We start from the raw sequence: 23,301 nt of genomic DNA, 5'->3' as shown, positions 1-23,301 counted from the left end.
GCAGTCACGATGCACCGGTCCTCCTATTAAAATCACAGATGCCTGTAATCAGAAGTACAGGCAACAATAGAGGACCTACCCTTTGAGGACATGGAGCTCTTCAGCAACTGAATGGACAAGGCGTTCTGTTCCCTCCAGTATTCAAGGGCAGTGCTGGGCTCTCTAAGGATCTGCACTCTGGTGCTGTACCACAAGCACGTCTGGTACTAGTCCCTGCAAAGACAAAAGACAGCTATCTTATTCCCACAATTGCCAACTGGACTAGCCATCCAGAAACTAGCCTTGTTATACCAGGAGGCACATGTCACCCTCCTCCTCCTCCGTCCCACCCCGGCTCCCTCTCAGAGGCAGGAGATTTAATGGGGGTGTTGAGAGCCATGCTAAAACCATCTCATGGCTTACCTTTGGGAATCACCTTGCCCCTTCCACTGGGCATGGTCAGCAATTACATTGACAAATGGGTGCCAGATGCTGGCATATTGAAAACTGTGTAAAAATTACAAGTTGTCACTTTAAAAGATTTTCCTGATCCTGCTCGCAGGCTATGGGGCTTTACAGGGAAACGTGCAATTGGAGTGGGTCTGCAGAGAGTCAGTCAAGAGTGAGGTGGGGTGAGTTGTGCCTCTCTGCTTTAGGGAGCATCCTGCCTTGTGTTTCTCTAGTTTTAGGGTTCTTGTGTGTTGTTATTCTGAATTCTAAGTAATAAAGTAGTGACAGGTTTCAGAGTAGCAGCCATGTTAGTCTGTATCCGCAAAAAGAACAGGAGTACTTGTGGCATCTTGGAGACTAACAAATTTATTTGAGCATAAGCTTTTGTGGGCTACAGCGCACTTCATCGGATGCATAGAATGGAAGTAGTAATAAAGTAGTGTTACACTACAACCTTCCAACAACAGTACTTATGTTTTTATCTAACTTCTCTGTGTGTATGCTGGGAACATAAGACATCACCACCCATGGTTACGCTATCCAATTCCTTTCCTTACCCCCTCCCCTCCTCGCTTCCCTGTCCCTCTTCAAGGATTGTTCTCACAAGAGCCATCATAAAACAAAATGACCTTGTTGCTCCATGGAGGAGCCATGGAAGAGGTTTCTCAGGAGAACAAAGAAAGAGGTTTCTGCTCCTGATATGTCCTTATCCTAAAGGAGACATGGGGCCTTTATCCTATCCTAGACCAGAGGAGACTGAACAAATACATAGAGTAGCTTTGAGGCAGGATGGTAACTCTTGTCTCCATCATTCCATTGCTTCAGGCTCAGGACTGGTTTGTGGCTCTCGACTCTTACAGGATAAATACTTCCAAATAGCCATCCATCTAGGCCACCAGAAGTACCGGAGATTTACAGTAGATCCAAATTATTACCAGTACCTTTCGGACACTCTGCGGCACTAAGAGTCTTTATGACAGAGCTGTTCTTGTTTCTTACTGAGTCATCCAACAATCCCTTTGCTCTGCCTGCTATACCATTCTTGACTGTCCATTTCTCTGCTTCTCTCAGAATCAATGTTTTACCTTCTTCCATGCAGCACTTTCTGCCTGGAATGCCATCCACTGCTCTGTAAAGCCACTGTCCTTTTCTCTTCCATATCCCAGCTTGAGACCCACTTCCTCCAGGATGCCCACAGGAAGTGAGCTAGCTAACGTCAGGGTCATTTGAGAATTGGTAATCTTTATTTAGCCCACAATCTTCAAAAATGGCCCCTGATTTTGAGTACCTCAGTTAGCGGGTATCCAACTTGTGATCCCTCAGGCTGATTTCAGAGCACCCGTAGCTCACATGGACCGCAACTGGAGTTGTGGGTGCTCAACACCTCTGAAAATCAGGTCCTAGGTAGCTGTAAAAGAATTGGGAACTGTCAAAACCCAGGTTTTTCTCTTGCTGAGTCAGCTGACCCCTTGGGTTAGTTCTGTCTGAGCTTTCTCATGGAAGGCAGGGAAGTGGTTTCCAGCAGAGTTAGTTGTTTTATTTTAAGCCTTCTAAATAAGAAAATCAAAATCTTGCAGGCTCTTCTCTCAGTCTGTGCAAACCAAGTAGTCCCTTCCTCAAGTCTGTCCCTCACATCAGTCACCAAAATTTCCTGGCTCTTTCCTCAGAGCCTCAGCAATCAAGGACTTCACACAGTCTTCCTCCTGCCTGTTTGATTTCTGGAGCAATCTTTCTCTGCCGTAGCTCTAGTCCTGATCATCCATGAGCATGGCTTCTGGTGCCTCAGGTCTCTGGAGGAAAGGGTCAGCTAATTAAGTTCCATCTCTCCCTCAGGTGCAGTGGGTGTGGCTAATCAGTCAGCTGCAGTTCTCTGACCCCAGGGGAATGGCATCCTTGATACCGTCACAGTATCTCAAGTTGGACATCCCAAAACAGAAGCATCCCAAATCAGCAGCCATTTCTGAACACACTGTCTTTGTTTTAAAGACACGAGTTATCTCATCTCCCTGTATATTTTGCCCTGCTCCTGCACCCTTTGTATGTGGCTTGCCATGTAAGACTGTAAGGTCTTCCGAGAGGTGTGTTTGAACACTGCCTAGCACACCGTGTATAATCCCAGAATACCAGGTGTTAAAGTCAGGGGGAGTGTGTAGAAGTGCTGCTCCCCTTTCTTTGCTAAAAGCAGAGGGACAGGTCCTGGGAAGTCAGTGAGTTCCCCTTCCTCTTGTCTCTTCACTGGCTGGGGAAATGAGCGTAGGGGCTGGAACTAGGGGTGCTGCCACACTCCCTGGCTTGAAGTGGTTTCCATCATATAGAGGGCTGCAGTTTAGTTCAGTGGCTCTCAGCACCCCCACTATACAATTGTTTTAGCACCCCTGGAAATGAGAACTCATCAGGTGAAAGAATCTGCAGTGAGAGCAGCAGGAGCCGCTGGTGCTGGGTTTATGGCCTGGGACTCTGAGCCCTCCCACCAGCAGGTGGAGCAGCACCAGCACACAATGGGAGGGGAGTCATCCAAGATGGGAGTGACCAGTCTGCTTCACTCCTCCACAGAATGATCCTTCTCCTTGCTGTTTCCTTGTTCCCTGCAGATGGGGTGATGGGGAGGGAAAGTCTGCCACCTTCAGCCCTCCCTCCCCTGGAGGGGAGAAAAGGAGATGCTGCCGCCTCCCTTCCCTAGCCAGAATCCAGGGGAAACAAAATGGGCCTGCCCATTCCCACACAATTCCCTCAAGGGTGGTTAGGAGCACATCAGTTGTTTCCCTATTCAGCACACCTGCATGCACGCAAACACACACACTTTGGGCTGCCTTGGGTCCCATTTGGGGCTGTGGACTCCTTCCAGCTACCTTTATTCAGTTGTCCCCATTCTTTTCTGTGTCTTGTCTCGTCACCCATTAGGATGCAGTGGTACTTCACTACATGCTATCAGCACTTTTCCCAACATAAAAACAAAGTGGCATGCTTCTCCTCCTTTCATTGATCTACTTTAATCACTGTGGAAGACACATAATAAGTAACTATAATAATAATTTTTCATTGGAAACCAGGGCCGGGTGTCTTTGCTTTTTCCCCATGTGATGTCGTCGTCTTCTGTGGCATAATAACCATCCTCATGGGAACTGGATGTCGTGAGCAGACAGTGACTTGGGTTGAGGGAGCCCATTCCAGGTGGTCATTCAGACTATTTTTCCAGGACTTCAGGTGTTGGTAGAGGGAGAGGTAGAAGGTGGGATGATGGAATTAGAATACTGGCTTCTTGCCCTTGGATGATCGGAGAGAACCAAGCAAGGAAACTAAGGTTTGTTTGGGGAGAGGTGAGGAGTTATACAGAAGCACAGGGAATCTGCTTACACCTATGTCTTATACGTTTCTCTCTGCTAATTAAGACCCAAGTGTCTAATCCACACTTCCCCTGTCTGTAAGGGGAAAGCAACTGTGGATGGGGGATTTGTCTGAGAGATTGGGAAGGTCTCATATTGGCAGTAAGGGAGCATGAAAACTGAGAAATAGTTAAGTATCAGAGGGGTAGCCGTGTTAGTCTGGATCTGTAAAAGCAGCAAAGAATCCTGTGGCACCTTATAGACTAACAGATGTTTTGGAGCATGAGCTTTTGTGGATGAATACCCACTTCATCAGATGCATGCACTTTTGTCAGAAATAGTTATGGCCAACTGGCATTGTGCTACTTTGAAACACAAAAGGGGACCTTTCCTTATCTTAGTACATGACAAATAAAGAGAAGAACCTTACTTTGATTCCAGTAGGGCTTAAAAATCCATTTTAAGGTTTTCCATAGCACCCATCAATGTGTCACTGTTGTGTCTAATTGCTTCCCAGGTAAATTAAATCTGCATAGCAAGGTCCCTAATGGATCTGTATTGAGTTTTGTGCTCTTCTGCAGCCCCTGGTTTAAAAGATGATCTGCTTGCATAATTATATAACACTAATATCACTATTATTAGTTTTAACCTAGTTATAGTAGAAATGTGTTATCAAAGAGAAGGGACTTGTAATGAGCCCTGAAGTTGGTCACACTTTGGGTTAGACTGATGACCTCTAAAAGATCATTCCACAGCCCGTCAACCTCCAGTTCTACCAAGACTGCTTTATCTCCAGTTCTTATGTGTTTTGTACTGGATGTTGTGAGCTGCATTGTCCCAGAATAATACAGTTATCTTTCTGGATCCTGGATGGGGAGGGTGATTGCTAAAATAGCTGACTCCTGACCCATTCATGACTTTGAAGATCATGACCAATACTTTTTTTAAAAGACAATAGAAACCAACTGGGAGACAATGGAAGGGCTGGAATACAGAGGTGATGTGCTCATAGAAGCCCATCTCATTGAGGAAGGTGGGCAGACACATTGTGCACAAGGATGCAATGCAGGGACTCCATCGTCTTGGTCCCTATGTATAGCAAGACACAGTAATCTAGTCTGGAGGAGACCAACACACGTGCTGTTGTCAGATCCTTGTCCAGTAGGGAGGGGTGGAGTTTCCTAGTAAGCTAGGAAACTCCACCCACAGGAGGGGGAAGTAGGCTTGGTGATGAACAGAACCCCACGCTCTCACTAGTTTGACAAACAGAATGCAGAAGGGGAGGACAGCATTTTTTAAGAGTTTCTCCCCTTCCTGACAACATCACCTCAGGCTTGCCTATGATCAATGTAAGACTGTTGCTTTTCATCCTGGTGCTGATTTATTGTGACATTCTGGTGATGGTGTTCATTGTACCTAGAGAAAATCAGATAGTTGGATGCTGCACTGCCTGCTCCAGAGGTCTGTCATGTTGGTAGTGAGTCAGTGACACTTGGAGGTCAGAGGTGTAAAAGTTGCAGGGAGGAGCTTTGTTGTCTTGAAGGAGGCTTTGATAGTGTCCATTAGCAGTGGAAAACAGTTGCTCTTTGTTGATTGTCACCAGCCAGGAGAGTCATGGATGGACTTTGAATTCAGTCCCTGAATGAAGGGGAACCTGATCAGAATCTACCTGCAGCCTTGTACTATGATCCCACCAGAATATCCTTGTTAGGGTCCTAGCCACACACAGTCATTAAAGATATCATGGCATTTTCCATAAGAGCAAGAGTGTTGAATATAGTTTTCTGAATAAATTCGCTCTGGGACAATTACATTCAGTTTCCTTACATTTTTTCCCCTGCAATGTCAACTTGATAGTGTATTCTTCACTTCCTGTCCTAAAATAGTGTGTAGTGCTGCCATGGCCTGTCAAACTGTAGTTGTCCACCCTAATGATGGTTTGCTTTCAGTTGCTCTGAAGAGATCCCTTTTATATTGCCTGCCTACTTAAAAAGGTGTTTTTCTGAGGCACAATTTATTCAGGGTTTGAAAGTTCTTTGAGACCTTTTTTGTGCAAATGCCATTATTCTCTCTTTGTCATCTGAATGGACTCTGGGTGCAGAGCCTGAGATGAGAAGAACCTGTTCTAGAATTGTGTCCACCTGGAATGGACTCAACATTTAGCCTGCCCAGGAGGAGGAAGAAAATACTGAATTGGATTTCTGTGCCCAATGGAATACACTCTGGGTGAAGCCTCTGAACTTGTTTCCAGTTTGTGAGTTGCTGTTTTAAGTGTCTGGGGGACGAGTAGGTGGGTATGTGGGTGAGTGGACGTGTACCTGGGCTGTTGGTGCCAAAATGAGGGGTATCATACACCTGCCTGCATGCTCTTCCTCCTCCTCCCAGTGACCTCCAGAGCAGAATCTGGTGAATTGCCAGCCCATAAACTTTGTGCATTTTTCTTTTTTGTGATCCAGGATGTGATTCCAGGATGGCATAAATCAACTGATCATTTGATATTTCCCAGGGCATAGTACAGTGTAGCAAGCGATTGGGGATGTTGCAGGTGCACCACACTCCCAGCTGCTAGTTACTGTGCAGGAGGATGGCTGTAAGTACAGGCTTATTTCTGGGACCCCAGGCATGGAAACATCTGTGAGGCCCCCCTCTTAAAACAAACTAAACCTCTGGTTCTGCTGCTGGGGATGGGAGGATGGGCTGAGAGATGCTGCTGTGATGTCTCAAGTAGTTACTCAGACCTCTCTCCCCACCTACCTTGCAGAACAAATGTAACCTTTCTACCTGGTTTAACCAGCTGTGTTCTTGTTTGCTGGGTGCCATTGCCAGTCCTACTGGATCAAGTTCATTCTTTTCCCGGAAATTGTTAGGGGAGAGGAGGCTCTGTGTTCCAGTGCCCCTGGTAACTGATCATTGCTTTGTGAGAAGCAGCTGGGGTTCTGTGCAGGAACCTGAGCTCTGTCCCTAGTAGATTATTATGTATTTCCCATTCAAATTTCCACCATGCACAGTGTGAATGGGGAGAGTGGGGAGAAATGTCCTCCTCACCTGATGACCTGTGCCTTAGCTGCAATTCCGAGATTTATCTCCCACTTCAATGCTGATCTGAGGAAAGGGAAAGGAAAAGAACACAGACATTTTTGGTCTCAGCCCACCAAGAGCCAGGGCCGCCCAAAGTGGGGGGGCAAGTGGGGCAATTTGCCCCAGGCCCCGAACAGGCCCCCACAAGAGTTTTTCAGGAGCCCTGGAGTGGGATCCTTCACTTGCTCCGGAGGCCATGGAAAACTCTCGCGGGGCCCAGGCCCTCAGAGCTTCTTCGGCGGCGGCGGGTCCTTCTGCCCTGGGGCGGAAGGACCCCCCCCACCGCTGCTGAATTATTGCCGAAGCGGGACCTGCCGCCGAAGTGCCGGGTCTTCAGTGGTAATTCAGAGGCAGAGGGCCCCCGCTGCGGGTCTTCAGGGCACTTTGGTGGCAGGTATCGGAGTGGAAGGACACCCCCCCCTGCAGAATTACCACCGACGCGGGAGCCCCCCGCCACCAAAGACCCCAGGCCCCCTGAATCCTCTGGGCGGCCCTGCCAAGAGCAAAGAGGCTTCTCCACTCCCAGTCAGAGGAATCCCTAGTATGTGAGGATGGAGTTGATTCAGGGGAGGGGCTTTCAGACTGGCACATCCCTACCTCTCAATTTGCCTCCTTTAGGGATGTTTCAGGAAATGAGTTTGACAGTTCTCAGCTCCAGGGTCCCAACAAAATGCAAAGATGAGCAGGAAAAATTGTCTTGCAGCAAATGTCAGGACTGGGAGAGAAGAGGGTACTGCAGGTTAAGATTGGGCTGCCAAAGCTGCTGACAGTGGCTGTGTGCCCTGGCAGAGCTATGAGGGGGGTCTCAGGACTGGAATAGCAGTGTGTGTTACACGTCAAAATTGGAGTACATTGGCTGAGACTTGCAGACATAAGAGAGCTGGAGAGGAAATTCAAGTATGCAATTTTAGGGAGCAAAATACACTTTAATTTCTGACCTATCCAGAAAGGTCAGCTAGTTTCCATGAGCTATTCAAACCTTCATCTGTTTACTGAGCCTACCACCAGGCAGGCCAGCTGTGATAGGAGTATTTACCCAACAGGAACTGGAATGAAATTCCTAACAAGCATCACACAGACCAACCAACAGCAGCTGGATAGGAACATAAGAATTACGCCAAGAGTCCATCTTCTAAGCCAGTATTCTGCCTTTGATACACTGACCAGGAGGAGATGTCTCTGTGGAAGCACAAGAATACCTAGTACTGCATTATTATGTAGTTTGCCCTACCTGCAGGGGAAGTTCCTCCCTAACTGTAGGTCCTACTGACCTGGGGCTAGACTAACCTAAAAGCCAAAGGCTTACTTTTCTCGCAGACCTAGAGCCAGAGTTTAACTGGTGTCTTATAGATGAAAGGCTCTGAATAACCCTCTTCAGTTCCGTGCATAATCCTATCGCCCTGTCACTCCATAATTATAGGGCTTGTAAAATCTGCTCATCTAGGACAAGTAGGTATCTTTCTTGGCTGTGTCCCATCCACTGCTGTAGTACCTATGTTTTTATTTTAAAAACATCTAGCCCTAAAGGAAACCTTCCAAATGTAAACGAAGCAGAATGGCTTCCTACAAGACCACTCCAGTGCTTCCACTGATGGGAGGAGAGAGAGAATGCAACGCTGGTACTGTTTGCCATAGGGTGGCCTGATGGGGGTGCCACTCTCTAGAGCAGGGAGCTCTGGAAGGGTTGTCAACTTTCTAATTGCACAAAAGTAAACACCCTTGCCCCATTCCTGTCCCGCCCCTTCCCCAAGGCCCTGCCGCTGCCCCACCCCTTCTCTGAAGCCTCGCCTCTCACTCACTCCATCTCCCCCCATCATTCACTCTCCCCTACCCTCACTCACTTTCACCAGACCAGGGCAAGGGATTGGGGTGTGGGAGGGGGAGAAGGGCTCCAGCTGGGGGTGTGGGCTTTAGGGTGGGGCCAGGGAGGAGAGGTTTGAGGTACAGGTGGGAGCTCTGGGCTGGAGCCAAGGGGTTCAGAGTGCAAAAGGGAGTGAGGAGTGTAGGCTCCAGGAGGGAGTTTGGGTGCGGGATGGGGCTCAGGGCTGGGGCAGGGGGTTGAGGTGTGGTAGGAGGTTTGGGGTGCAGGTTCAGGGAGGGGGCTTAGGACAGGGGAAGGAGTTTGGGGTGCAGGTTCTGAGTGGCACATACCTCAGGCAGCTCCGGAAGCAGCCAGCATGTCTCTGCGGTCCCCTGGGGCAGGGACAACCAGCACGCTGCCTTCACTCACAGGCGCTGCCCCTGTGGTTTCCAGCCAATGGGAGCTGTGGAGCCAGTGCTCAGAGAGAGGCCAGTGCACAAAGCCTCCCTGGCCCCTGCGCCTAGGGGCTGCAGGGACATGTCACTGCTTCCAGGAGCAGCGCAGAGCCAGGGCAAGCAGGGAGCCTGCCTTAGCCCCGCTGCGCTGCCAACCGGACTTTTAACCACTCGGTCCGGTCGGCGGTGCTGACTGGAGCCGCCAGGGTCCCTTTTCAACCAGTTGTTTCAGTCGAAAACCGGACACCTGGCAACCCTAGACCCTAGAGATGTCTACCACCCCAGCAGAGGGCTCTTGTGTGGGGACAGGGCCTATTCCTACCAGCACCCCTTCAGCAGAGGTCAGAAGTGTGCCTCACCCACACAGTGCCTTCTGCTTGGTGTGCTGGTGTGAGCAGGGGCCCTCTGCTGAGTTGGCAGGCACAGGTATTCAGACAGGCTGGGGCCGCCTTGCTCCTTAATCTGCTCCTCCATTTTTGGCAACCCACCCCCACCTCAGCAGAGAGCTCTGTGCATGAGGCAAGTGTAAATGGATTTTTCTGAGTGGAGGGCTGGGGAGTCCCAGCACTAACATATGGGCACAGCATTGATTTATTTGTGTGGGGGGGTGCGGGGTTACCATTAATTGGTGACATACAGTTCATCCAGCAGGAGAATGGGCTCTTTGGGCCCAGGCAGTGGGAGTTGCCTGGCCAGTAGGAGATTGGACAGGAGGATCTGTGGCTTGGGAAATCAGTGCATTTGAGCCTGAGGAGCAGGCTAAGTCCTTGGGCCAGGTCAGGGGTTTTCAACCTGTGGTCCGTGGACCCCTGGGAGCCTGCAGACTATGTCTAAGATTTCCATGCCATTACTGGAAATGTTTTAGGGGTCGGCAAACGAAAAAAGGTTGAAAACCACTGGGCTAGAGGATGTTGGGTACATTTTTCAAGCCTTGCATAATTTACCTCTCATGGGATCCTGTCAGCCTTTGCACCAATATCAGCCAGGAGCCATATAAATCATGAGTCAGGCCTAGAAAATCATGAGGTATTAAAAATAATTTGGGAGTGGGAGGATTTCTTCTGGTTTTGAGCTTTTAGGGTTCTGGTTTCCCAGTTTCTTCCAAAACAAACAAGCAAACAAACAAACAAAAAAACACATGAGGGCTAGAAACTTTACTTTTATTTTTTTTTTTAATGAGATTGTTGTGGGTTCCAGGGCTCCAGGAGCTGGAGCTCTAAGAAATACACCGAATATTGGAGAATCACAATAAAATCACAAGCGTAGACAATACAGCAGGGGGAATTTCACTGGTTCTAATGGGGTTAAACTCCTTGAGCTAGGCTGATTTACACCAGCTGAGGATTTGGCCCAATGGAATTCTACTGGTGTCAAACCAGTGCAAACGAGAGCAGAATCAGGACAGTTTTGTCAGATTTGGGAACTCTTAAGAACATAATGGCCATACTGGGTCAGACCAAAGGTCCATCTAGCCCAATATCCTGTCTTCTGGCAGTGGCCAATGCCAGGTGCCCCAGAAGGAATGAACAGAACAGGTAATCATCAAGTGATCCATTCCTTGTCATCCATTTCCAGCTTCTAGTAAACAGAAGCTAAGGACACCGTCCCTGCCCATCCCTGGCTAATAGCCATTGATGGACCTATCATCCATAAATTTATCTAGTTCTTTTTTGAATCCTGTTATAGTCTTGGCCTTCACAAAATCCTCTGGCAAGGAGTTCCACAGGTTGACTGTGTGTTGTGTGAAGAAAATACTTCCTTTTGTTTGTTTTAAACCAGCTGCCTATTAATTTCATTTGGTTACCCCTAATTCTTGTGTTATGAGAAGGAGTAAATAACACTTCCTTATTTACTTTCTCCACACCAGTCATGATTTTATAGACCTCTGTCATATTCCCCCTTGGTCATCTCTTTTTCAAGCTGAAAAGTCTGTTTTATTAATCTCTCCTCATACAGAAGCTGTCCCATACCCCCAATAATTTTCATTGCCCTTTTCTGAACCTTTTCCAATTCCACCTGAGATGGGGCAACCACATCTGCACGCAGTATTCAAGATGTGGGTGTACCATGGATTTATATAGAGGCAATATGATATGATATTTTCTGTCTTAACGCTTCTGTCTTCTGAAGTGTTCTTAATCCTGCAGACCCTCCCCCCGCTCAAGCTTCCTGTGTCTGTAATATTTGTACCTAACTGTAAACCATTCCGCCTCAAAGATCTTTGAAGTTAATGATCAACTGAATGCTTCACAAACATTAACAAACTGGATCAGACCCACCCTCTTTCCTTGACAACCCCTGAGACTTAGTATCTGCTTCAAGATGCCACCTTACTCTTTGTCCTGTGAGGCAAAATAACTGCATTTCTTTTTGTCTTCGCTCAGTCGCACAGTTTTATTGTGCAGTGACACAGTGTCTGCCCATATCAGCTTCGCAGCCTTGTGAGGCCCATAATAAACACACCATGCTCTTTATCTGCCTTGCCCAGCAAATGTGGGACGGTTGGGTGAAAATTCTGAACTGCTTTGTGAGTTTTGAGAAAGGTAGCGAACATGGTGCCAGTCACAAGCGTTTGAGGTGTGAATACTCAAGGAGTATCCCAGGATCATTCTTGGAGACTGAAGCAGTACAGTTAGGAATGGGAGATTTGAAGTCTTTGGGGACTCCTGAAAACCCCATAGGACTTGCTTGATATAGGCTATGAGGGGTAGGGGCTGGAGGGGGAATCAACCTAAATGTATGGAATGAGACAGCTGTGTGTTCTGAGGGACCATAAAGGGTCCAGAACCCTTTAAACACTGTCATATAAAATAACACAGTCAAATAGCCACCTAAACCTTTTATTCCAACCATGATGCATGCCCTCCTCTCCTTTCTTCCTTCAGCATCAGCTTCCATCTACGTATTTTGTGTTCCTTATTGCTGTAGTAGTGGAACTCTGGACTTGGCATTTGGCCCTGATTGTGGTAATATCAGTGCTCGTTGCCTCTAGCGGAAGTGCCTTCCATAGTCTAGGGCAGTCTCCTGCACGATTGGCTGAGTCTCACAGGTCTCACATGTAGCTATGGCAGAGGGAGAGGTGCTCTCTCAGGTGGCAGTCTCAGGCAGGACTTTCACTGCTTAGACAAAGAGATCAAATCAGACTCAGTATTCCAAGGAGGAGCCAGTGTAAACTGTGGAGCAGCAAGATGACGTTTTGGCAAAGAAGCCACAGGTCAGGAGCGACCCTGGATCGAATTCTCACTCTTGCCCGGGGCTACTCAGCAGGGAGCAGCTGCAAACCTGGTCTCATCTAGTCTGGAGACAGGTGTCTGTGCTGGGCCCTGCGTTTATTGCTTCTCTTACTACAGAGAATTCTTTTCTGGGTGGTGGCTGGTGAGTCTTGCCCACATGCTCAGGGTTTATCTGGTCGCCATATTTGGGGTCAGGAAGGAATTTTTCTCCAGGGCAGATTGGCAGAGGCCCTGGGGAGTTTTTCACCTTCCGCTGCAGCGTGGGGCACCAGTCACTTGCTGGAGGATTCTCTACAGCTTGAGGTCTTCAAACCACAATTTGAGGACTTCAATAACTCAGACATAGGTTAGGGGGTTGTTACAAGAGTGGGTGGGTGAGATTCTGTGGCCTGCATTGTGCAGGAGATCAGACTAGATGATCATAATGGTCCCTTTTGACCTTAAAGTCTATGAGTCTATGACGTGCTTGTGGCGGTTTACAATGATGCACCAGCTTGTCTGTTCACCTTTTTTTGAGTTGAAGTTTTTGTAAATGGTTTGGCTTCATTCTCCTCTGAGCCTGAGTTTCAGAGGTAGAGGCGATCCCTTCTCACCCTCAGCCCCACCCTGGTGTTCATCTAGTGGGGAATTGCTTTTGCATAGAGTTTCATGCTGTAATGAGGGGTCCGGTTCCTTTATCATGATGGCAGGTCATCTGCTCCTGGCCCATCTCCCCCCCACCCCCAACCTGCTGACCCTTGGGGAGAGGATATACTTCCTCTTCCACACATAGCAAGAGTGAATGCCTTTGCCTGTGTGGAATGGTGGGGGATCAGGGAGGTGAGGTGGGAGCTCATATCTTTTGTCTGGATTTTGCTCCTTGCTACTTTCCCATCTGACAACAGCTCTCCTGTCCCACTCTTAGACGGGGAGATTAGCAGCTGGATAAATGGGATGGCCAATATATTTTCTATTGCATGGAGAGAGGGGGTGAGCACTTCTAGATTCCTTTGTGGTCTGTTTTTCAGTGTCTTGGATCCATCACCTTAACACGATGGTTCTAGCTGTGACAGCTGTTTTTATTTTTACACTGCCTTACTCCAGAGGCAACATGTTCAGCCCCTAACTCGTAGGGGATGGAAGGCAAAGGAGTTGAGTAACAGTCCACTAGCCCAATGAACTTTAGGTGAAAGGGAGAGAAAAGATGAGTCCAGATTAATTTTGAGACTCTCCCTGCTCAGCATTGAGTAGCTTTTCCTGGAGCGAGAGGATTTCTTTAGGACATGTGTTGTGGATGACCCTCAAAATGGTTTTGGGGATTCAGGTATCTCCCATACCCCAGAAATTGAGATTATTAGCTAAATGTTTTTCAGGCCCCTTCTCCCATATCAGAGATGGGCAAACTGTGGCCCATGGGCCACATCCGGCTATGGTGACCAGATGTCCCGATTTTATAGGGACAGTCCAGATTTTTGGGTCTTTTTCTTATATAGGCTCCTGTTACCCTCCACCCCCATCCCAATTTTTCACATTTGCTGTCTGGTCACCCTACATCTGGCCTGTGTAACCGTTCTGCCCGGCCCCCGAGCTCCTGGCCCGGGAGGCTAGCCCCCAACCTTCCCCTGCTGTTTCCCTTCCCCCACAGCCTCAGCTCGCTTGCTCCACCGCCAGCATAGTGCTCTGTGCGTTGGGACTGTGAGCTCCTTGGGCAGCACAGCTGCAGAACCTGGCCTGATCTGGTGCTCTGTGCTGTGTGGCAGCAGCTTGGCCCAGCTCCAGCCTGGGTGGTGCGGCTGTAGTGCCGCCAGGCAGCGCGGTAAGGGGGCAAAGAGCAGGGGGGGTTGGATAGAGGGCAGGGGAGTTCGGGGTGGTGGTCAGGGAGCAGGGGTGTGGATAGGGGTCAGGGCGGTCGGGGGGGAACAGGGGGTTGAATGAGGGCAGGGGTCCTGTGGGTGCAGTCAGAAAGGAGGAGGGGTTGGATGGGGCGGCGGAGGTCCGGGGGTGGTCAGGGGACAGGGAGCAGGGGTGTGTGGATGGAGCAGGGGCCCCAGGGGGGGTTAGATGGGCAGGAGTCCCGGGAGGGGGAGCAGATAGGAGGTGGGGGCCAGGCCACGACCCCCTCCCTAACCGGCCCTCCATACAATTTACAAAACCCGATGTGGCCCTCAGGCCAAAAAGTTTGCCTACCCCTGTCCCATACACTACACTCCATTCCAATCATGTCTTCTTTTCAGCCTCATCCTTCTATTCGCCTTGCCCCTCATCCCAACCACTCTCTAGCCCTCTCTTCCAGCAGCCCCCATAACCTTTTGGTGATATACCATATGAGCGAGCTCTCTGTATTTTGTCCTTACCTTGCCATCTGCTCTTATTAAATCTGCTGAGCTTGGAGACTTCACTGGATAAGAGGTGCCCAGCATTCCCTGCTTCCCATCCCCTTGCCGGGATACTAATGGAATGTTCTAGAATGTATCCGGTCTAAAGACAGCACCCAGGCGTGGGGAGGTCAGATTTGCTGAACTCCAGAGGGAACTTAGAAAAGGTGGCAGGCCTGGTGAGAATGGGAGGGAGGGAATTGGATTGGATTAGCCTCCCCAAGATTTGAGGGAAAGATTCCAGCTGGAGCCTATTCTATCTGAGTTTGGACCTCACTCTGGTTATATCCTGGGCTCCACACAACTCTTTTCCCCAGTGGTCCAGGGACATTTTGCAGCCAACTAATAACTGAATGCTACTTTTCTCTTTGGCTTTTCCTCAGGATGAAGATGAGACGCCACAAGCTCTTTCTGACTCTGTGCATGGGTGGTCTCTGCCTCATCTCTGTCTTGCACTTCCTCAAGGCCCTCTCTTACGTCACCTTCCCCCGGGAGCTGGCTTCGCTTAGTCCCAATCTCGTCTACAGCTTCTTCTGGAACAATGCACCTGTCACGCCACAGGTCAGCCCTGAGCCAGGAGGGCCGGAGTTTCTCCGCACGCCACTGTACTCCCATTCACCCCTGCTCCAGCCCCTGCCGCCCAGCAGGGCCAGCGAGGAGCTGCACAAAGCTGAGTTTATACTGCAGGAAGACACGTCAGAATATTTTGTCCATACCAAAGCTGGCGGCGTCTGCTTCAAGCTGGGCACCAGGATGTTGGAGAAGCCACCAGCGGGCCGGACGGACGAGAGAGAAGATGGTGCTGCTTCAGGGCACCCAGCTCGCAAGCCACTGAGCACCAGAGGCACAAAGCGGCGCAAGTGGGTGGAGTGCATGTGCCTGCCTGGCTGGCATGGCCCTAGCTGTGGGGTGCCCACTGTGGTCCAGTACTCAAACCTGCCCACCAAGGATCGGCTGACACCACGTGAGGTACCCCGGCGGGTCATCAATGCCATCAACATCAACCACGAGTTCGACCTCCTTGAAGCCCGTTTCCATGAACTGGGTGATGTAGTGGACGCCTTCGTGGTCTGCGAGTCGAACTTCACGGCCTATGGCGAGGCACGCCCACTAAAGTTCCGTGAGATGCTCCTCAATGGCTCCTTCGACTACATCCGCCACAAGGTGCTCTACGTCTTCCTGGACCACTTCCCTCCTGGTGGGCGCCAGGACGGCTGGATCGCCGATGACTACCTGCGCACCTTCCTGACGCGGGACGGCATCTCCCGTCTACGCAACCTGCTCCCGGATGACGTCTTCATCATTGACGATGCGGACGAGATCCCGGCCCGCGACGGCGTGCTGTTCCTCAAGCTCTACGATGGCTGGACCGAGCCTTTCGCTTTCCACATGCGCAAGTCCCTCTATGGCTTCTTCTGGAAGCAGCCCGGCACTCTAGAGGTGGTTTCTGGCTGCACAGTGGGGATGCTGCGTGCCGTCTACGCCACGGATGGGATCCGCCTCCGCCGCAGAGAGTACTACACTATGCCCGGCTTCCGGCAGTACGAGAACAGCACGGGCCACATTCTAGTGCAGTGGTCGCTGGGCAGCCCCCTCCATTTTGCTGGCTGGCACTGCTCCTGGTGCTTCACACCAGAGGGTATCTACTTCAAACTGGTGTCAGCCCAGAATGGGGATTTCCCCCGCTGGGGTGACTACGAGGACAAGCGAGACCTCAACTATATCCGGGAACTGATCCGGACTGGTGGCTGGTTCGACGGCACCACCCAGGAGTACCCCCCTGCTGACCCCAAGGAACAAATGTATGCCCCAAAGTACCTGCTAAAGAACTACCAGCGGTTCCACTACCTGCTGGAGAATCCCTACCGACGGGCGAAAGGGGCTGGGTGAGGGGAGCGGGACTTGCATGGGAAATGGGAACATTAGAGCAAAGGGAAAGAGTGAGGTGTGTCTTTCATTTTCCTTCTTCATTTTGTTTCCAGCTGAGGTGCGTAGTTTCTCTGCATTCTCTGCCTTTCCAGGACTGAGACTTGAGGTAGGATTCCCAGTCATGCTAATGAGGGCCAAAGGGAAGGGGAAGAAATGAGAATTGGCCCTGCAGAAGGCAAAAAGACTGTGGCACATCCCCTCAACCTTGCCGCAGGATGGAGAGAGCTTTTCTAGGGGCCAGATTTTCTTACACGAAGGTGGGCAGAGGGAGCAGCTGCCCCCACCACGGAACAGATTGCATGCACATGTGAGTCTGGACTTGTCAATGAGCATGTGAATGAGCAGGCGAATGTATGATCATGTGCATGTGAGTGGATGTTTGTGTCACGCGTGTTCATGTGAGTTTGTGTGTACATGTGCAAAAGCATCTCTATAGGCATTTATTTTTTTACCTCAGTATTCTTTAAAACACAGCCTCCCTCTACCAACCTCCTGTCAATGCATCTCTCATGGGCTCCAGTCTTTGTCTAATGTGCTGCCAGTCTTGGAGCTTGCAGAAAAGGGAAGTGGGGTGGAACACAAGTGCTTGTACTCCTTCCCTACCCCCACCTCACTGTCGCGCTGCACCCCACACCTTAGTTCTGCCCACAAAGCCTCAGGCTATGTCCCAAAACCTGCTTTCATCAGAGGAGCAAGCTGAAGGGGTCTTCATTAGGTTGATTGTGTGTTGTGTTCACAAGTGTATGGATTAGTGTGTTGCCTGAGTGTTAATGTGCATGGATTTGGCAGGTGTGTGGCAGAGTGCATGTGTGTGTGAGAGAGGTGGGAGCATGGCAGGATTCAGAAGCTCTGCTATCTACTTAGGGGTTAAGGATATTCAGGGAACCCTCTACAAGCCTACTGGGTATGGGGAGCGGGGCTAGGAAGCTGGAGGCTCTATGTGCCAGTGCTCCATAAATGGGCCTATTCAGAACCAGCTCTGGATGGGGTAAGAATGGGGACAACCTTAGGGAGGCACTGCTGGCAATGTCTGTGGCAGGGAGCCTCCCTCCCCAATATAACAATACAATACAAGTGCTGGTTAATCCTCTTCTCCCTGGAGTAAAAGGGAGAGGAAGGGGAAATCCCAACCCCCTAGAGCCTAGCCCAAGTGTTGGGGCCAGTGGGATACAGACTGCTGGGGAATTACTCCTGGAATGCTGCTGCCTTGTGGCTGGGAGGATGTGCAATCCAGACCCCTTGTCTGGACTGAGTGGAGAGTCATGCAGCGAGGAGGGGAAGTGACCAAACTGGTTTTAAGAGCTGAACCAATCAGAGCCAGCAAGCTAAACTCTCCATCCCTGTTGTCCCTCCACCGGGTTTTTAAAGACAGGGCTTATTTCATTCCTCAGCTGTCTTGGTTCTTTGGGGTGATAGCCACCTTCCCCCTCCCCCAGTTTGAGCAAATGGCTCCGTAGTGTGTATGGAGTCCAATCCGTAGCTTGTAGCAGGGTGAAGCTATGTTATTTTTCCAGCTGAGAGAGTACACTGAAGAGAGAAATGATGGAAACATGATTCCCCACCTTCTTGTTTGGAATAGGCATGGGGGAGAAAAGGGAATGTTCCCTATAAAGTGCGATCATCCCCCACCAGCCAGGCCAGCTGTGCTGAAGAGAGGGGGCTTTCTTTGCCAGTGGGAGTGTAAATCACCCTGACCATCAGGACTCACCACCCTTGTTTTTTTCCTGGATTCCCATTTCTGCTACTTTCTTTTCCCCCACCTTTGTGCTCCCTCCTTCATCTGTCTGGGGGAAAGTGACAGGTCCTAGAGCTCAGTTCTAAGGTCAAGCTTCCTGATCCTATAAGTATTTCTAAGGTTCTTATCTTATCTTGGTATCTATTCCCCTAGCACTCTGAATTAACTGAATTCCTTTTACAAGCAGCGGTGGGTCCAAAGTACAATTGAGATAGAACAACATAAAGCACCAAAACCCCCTGTTTTTTGACTGATCTGAGCCATGTTTAATCTTATCTTACTCCTTGTCCCATGACAGGTGCTCAAAAGAGGCTAAGCACCATTTCACTTTATTCACAACTGCTACCATCACCCACTACTGTCTGCTCCCTGAGATCATTGAAGGCTGGCCCACGGAATGGGAGAAGGGGAGATTTCCACCCTCACCTCTGGGAGAAAGCTGTTGCTGGGCTGCCCAAGCTGAGTTTCATGTGCATGACCCATCAGCTAGGGTGTGAAGGAGTCATGTTTCAGACAGAGGGGTGGTACCTCACAGAGCGGGGTCTACAGGCCCACAGAGAGTTCATGACTATGGTGAAGGAACCTCCATGACTTACAAGAACTGGAGGGTGATTGCAAAAGGAGGGGCATATGTTAGTGGAGAAGACTTTGCAGCAGTGGATTAATACAGCTGGGCAGTACTACAATCCTAGGTGGAGGCAGAGGGAGAGCACCATGCATCAGCCCAAGATATTGCAGAGAGGTACAGAGGGACCCAGCCATTGCTCATTTTCTTTCATTCTTGGAGAAAGAGTGAGAGCGCAGAACCTGCCCTCAGACCTTCTGCTTTGACTCCACCTTTCCACAGAAACAACAAACCAAAGTCCAGTCCCTGCTGACTGGAGGGGAGAGAGAGACACACACTATATATCTTTGTCTGCAAACTCCAGAGTGCTGGGAGGTGGTCAGCTGCCTTGATGGCAGGCACCATATAGCTAGAACTTGAGTCCCTTCCTTGCAGCACAGTCCTAGCCACTAGGCTGGGGTGGATTTAGAACATCTGGTTAACACCAGCAATCTTCCAAGATAGGAAGCAGTGTGGGACCAAGCAGATCACAATACAACCGAAGTACTGTACCACCTCCCCTGGCACAGCACCTTTTCCCCATTTGCCTCCTCCCCTCTTCCACTCGATGGGCTCTCTGGGGTTTGCATTGCAGTGCAGGGTGTGCTTGCCTTGCCTAGGGTTTTGCAGTTGCCTGTTGTGAATTTCTAATACGCCCATCGCTGCAGTAGCTAGGCCTGATCCAGCACAGAGATATAGCCTGCTTGTTCCTCTTCCTTCCCTTAATTCCTCACTCTCCCTCTTCCGTCTCTCTCTTTCAGTTCCCTCTTCTCACTATCAGCCACACTCCCCCAGGCATGAGGAACAGATCCCATTGTAACTGGGTAAGAATTGAACTCCTCTGGGGACTCTCAGAGGACTTTCCATCCCAAAGTCCCTCTCCCTGCCCCCTCCTCACTAGTTTGTTTCAAATTTCATTTCTAACTGGCTTCTGTGTTGAGGGACTTTCAGGAGAAATGTGTTTGGTTTTACTCTTCATATGAGTAATTTTTGTAATTGTTCAGTTTAAAGCCAAACCAGTTTATATTTGTGGTATTTAACTTGCATGGCTAATCCTCTCTTGATTGGGTTTAGAGACATTGACCTCTTTTGGATTTAACATCTTCCACTTCCATCGTCCCTTGAAAGCAGCCGGGTGGGACTTTGGGGAACTAGCTCTTGCTGGTTGATTTTTTAGGCCAGCAATCCGCCCCAATCAGGCCCTGAAGGAATGGGAAGCAGAGGTTACATATGTAATTTGATCAGATAGCTGGATGGGTGCCTATAGGAGAGAGACAGATGAAGCTTGAACAAGGAGCAACACAAAAGTGCAGGGTCTCAAATTGTGGCAAAGGAGAAATGGGTGTGATGATAAGAATTGGTCCAGAGCCCTCATTCCCACAAACCATTGATATGAGCAGCCTGGCTTCTTTGATTGTGTCTTGATCTGGCACTGAAGATGCTGCAATGGAGTTTAGAAGGGAAAGCTTAAAAAACTCAAACCTGTATCTGGGATGTGGTTAACGACAAAAAGGAAGGATTGGCGCAGGATATCACAGCTGTTATATGCTATTTGTTGCAGCAATCATAACTGAGAATGAGTAGTACAACTCACTTCCTCCTTTGCCCACAAACTCTTCTTAGACTGCTGCTGCTTCACTCATGTCTTTTCACCTTTAACCCCTCACTACCCTTCTTAATTTGAACCACAGATGAGGCAGCCTCTGCAATTTCTGGGGCTTACACTCTGCTGTTTGTCTGTTTCAGTCTGTTGTATTAATGTCCCCTGCTCCTTTGTCATTTTCAAGGCTCTCTCACCCCATCCCCCCACATTAAGTCCTGAGAGGTGGGCTCTTTCCGGGTTATTTATAAGCGAGGGTGTGGACATGGTATTGGAGCAGGTGGGTCCCCCTTACTGGACAGATTGACTTGAAGGGGCTTCTCCCTATCCCATCAGTGGAGCTGGTGGTAAACCTTGGTGATGCTCAGAGACAGATTGAGTGTGATATCCCTAGGGGAACGAGAGACCAAGGATGGGATTGTTTTTACGGCTCTGTGTTTATTATGAAAAGGAAAACATCACAATTCTCTACTTAGTGTTCTTTCCTCCAATATTTGCAGTATGTCCCTGGGGCTGAGGTATTCTGTAGAACTCCTGTTTGCCTCCAACCAGGGGGGACAGCGCAACATATCATTTATATGCTGAAGGTGGGCAAATGGAGAGGCTCTGATTCATCCCATTAATGTGACAAGACTGGTTGAGCTCAGAGCAGCATTTTTCCCAGTTATCCTCAAGCAAAGTATCCTCCTGAGACCATAGCTTCTTCTCACACCCTGTAACTACCCCACCTCATGTCCCTTTGTCACCCCCTTTCTTCATCAACTTTCATGGCTGCTGCAGATCTGCACTGTGAGGACCCTGGAGCTGGTCATTCCTGGTCCTGTTAGTAAACACTGGTTAGGGAGACAGTGGCAAGGGAAAGGTCAGCCTGGATTTACAGACCTCTAAAACTGGAGAGGAGAGGGCAGAAGGGGAAGGGACCCAAATCCTTTTGTCTTTGTGTTCAGAGCTCAGAAAAAAAAACCAACACCACCCATCAATCTCTCTGAGAAGTTGGAGGAGCTCACTCTTAATGTGAAAATATAGGAGTATAAATGGGGGGTGTGAAAAAATGGGAGGGGTTTTAACCCCAAATGTCAAGAAAAGGGAGGCGAGTATAATGCAATACACATACACTGGGAATATCAGAGCTGCAACCAATGGTATAGAAAAGAGGAATACAAGGCCAAAAGCCAAACTGAGAATTCAAACCACTGTCCATTCTCATTCTTGCAGGAATGATCAAGCAGTATCCTCCATGGAGCAATGCACTGGCATTCCCATGGGACTGATGCTACCTAGGGAACTGACTTGTGGTGTTGTTGCCCAGAGCGCCCTCTTTTGGCAAAGGAATGCGTGGACTTGCCAAAAAAAACCCCCAACCCTGTAATTTATAAACACCAGTAATAATTAATTTTTGTAAGGATTAATCAAATGTACATTCTGAAATCATTTTCTCTGTAAATGGTTGGATTTCATTTCACCCTTAAAGGGATACTTAAAAAGGAGATGATAAAAATAATAATAAAAAATTTACAACGTATGAAGGGAAACCAAATGGTGTCTGCGGCTGTCTTTATTTCAGCCCACATAGTCAGGAACCCATGGAAAAGAGGCAAAGAGGGTGCTGCCTCCAGCTGTGGCACATCTCTTCCATTCCTGAGTAACCCTGCACCACTTGGGGACTTTATACCAGAACCTTTGAATGCAGAAGCAATATGCTACCCAGTGACTTCAAGGAGCAACTGCTCTAGCTCAGCCAACAGAGGGTGCTCATGTACCCCACTGAGCAAGTCTGATGTATTTCACCCAACAGAGCCCAGTGCAGGAGCATAGGCATAGGCATAATCACATGGATGTTTTCTGGCAGTTGTGAGCCAGGATTTCTGTCACATCTGTAATAATATTGTAATAATATTGTTGGCTAGCAGTGATAGCCCAAGGCGCCATAAACAGCTATAGGGCTAGAAGCCCCTCCTCCCTTAATCAGGCCTTGCAGCCCTTTGAGGGACAGGCTGTAAAAGGGTAGGTCTGCTATATTTCCTTCACCCAGGGCAGTGGGTCCCCAACCCCTGTTCACCCCGGGATAGCCTGTACCCGAAAGAGTGGCTTCACTAGCAAATCCCACTGTGGGAACTGCTACACTGTAAAAAAGTGTGACATGCTCAGGGCTGAGGTATTCCAACCAGTGAGAAGTAATAGTATGCACATGGCAGCCACTCCATCCCTGTAGCATAGACACCCCAGCCCCAACACACAGTTCAGTGATTGGAGGGACCTATTACTCAGGGGAATTCTGCACCAAAAAATTAAAACTTTTGCGCACAATATTTTAAAATTCTGCAGATATTTTTTGTCAAAATAACACTACATAATCACTCCAGTTTCAATTATTTTGGTAATTTATTTCAAAATACCTGTCAGCAAGTATGGCTGTAACAATACAGATACAAAAATTCCCCCCAGGAGCAGAGAGTTAAAGAAACCCCTATAATCACCAAGTTTCTGATTCTCTACCCCCTTCTCCCCCCCCCCACCCCGAGCCCAGCTGCAGGGCTCCCCTTGCCCAGATACCCGCTTGCCCTCCCCCCCCCGAGCCCAGGGAGCCAGAGGGAGAAACAGCCTGATGCTCAGTCCCAGGCTTGCATGGAGTTTCCTATGTGCCACCACCCTCTTCTTCCCTCAGGGCATGCTGGGAACTGCAACTGCCAGGAAACCTTCTAGTTCCCTCTCCTCCCCTGCCCCCCGCCACGGCAGTATCATCTATGTGCAAGCTGGGCT

General features: G+C 49.3%; 1 protein-coding gene across 4 annotated transcripts in view; it reads left to right on the top strand.

Annotated features, from left to right (window-relative positions):
* The window catches only part of MGAT3 (beta-1,4-mannosyl-glycoprotein 4-beta-N-acetylglucosaminyltransferase), a 34,727-nt gene extending 13,726 nt beyond the window's left edge, over positions 1–21,001 (top strand). For 3 of the 4 annotated variants that reach the window (XM_050917334.1, XM_050917314.1, XM_050917324.1), the window contains one exon: positions 15,057–21,001. In XM_050917334.1, the coding sequence (XP_050773291.1) occupies positions 15,058–16,563 (1,506 nt within the window). In that variant the 5' untranslated portion in view covers position 15,057 and the 3' untranslated portion in view covers positions 16,564–21,001. The remainder of the gene's footprint in view (positions 1–15,056) is intronic. The other variant, XR_007768454.1, reaches the window with a different exon arrangement.
* Positions 21,002–23,301: the final 2,300 nt, after the last annotated feature.

The sequence above is a fragment of the Gopherus flavomarginatus genome, chromosome 1 (assembly GCF_025201925.1).
Source record: "Gopherus flavomarginatus isolate rGopFla2 chromosome 1, rGopFla2.mat.asm, whole genome shotgun sequence".
NCBI lineage: Eukaryota > Metazoa > Chordata > Testudines > Testudinidae > Gopherus > Gopherus flavomarginatus.
The sequence above is the reverse complement of the archived record's forward strand: the minus strand, read 5'-3'. Positions and strand labels throughout refer to the sequence as shown.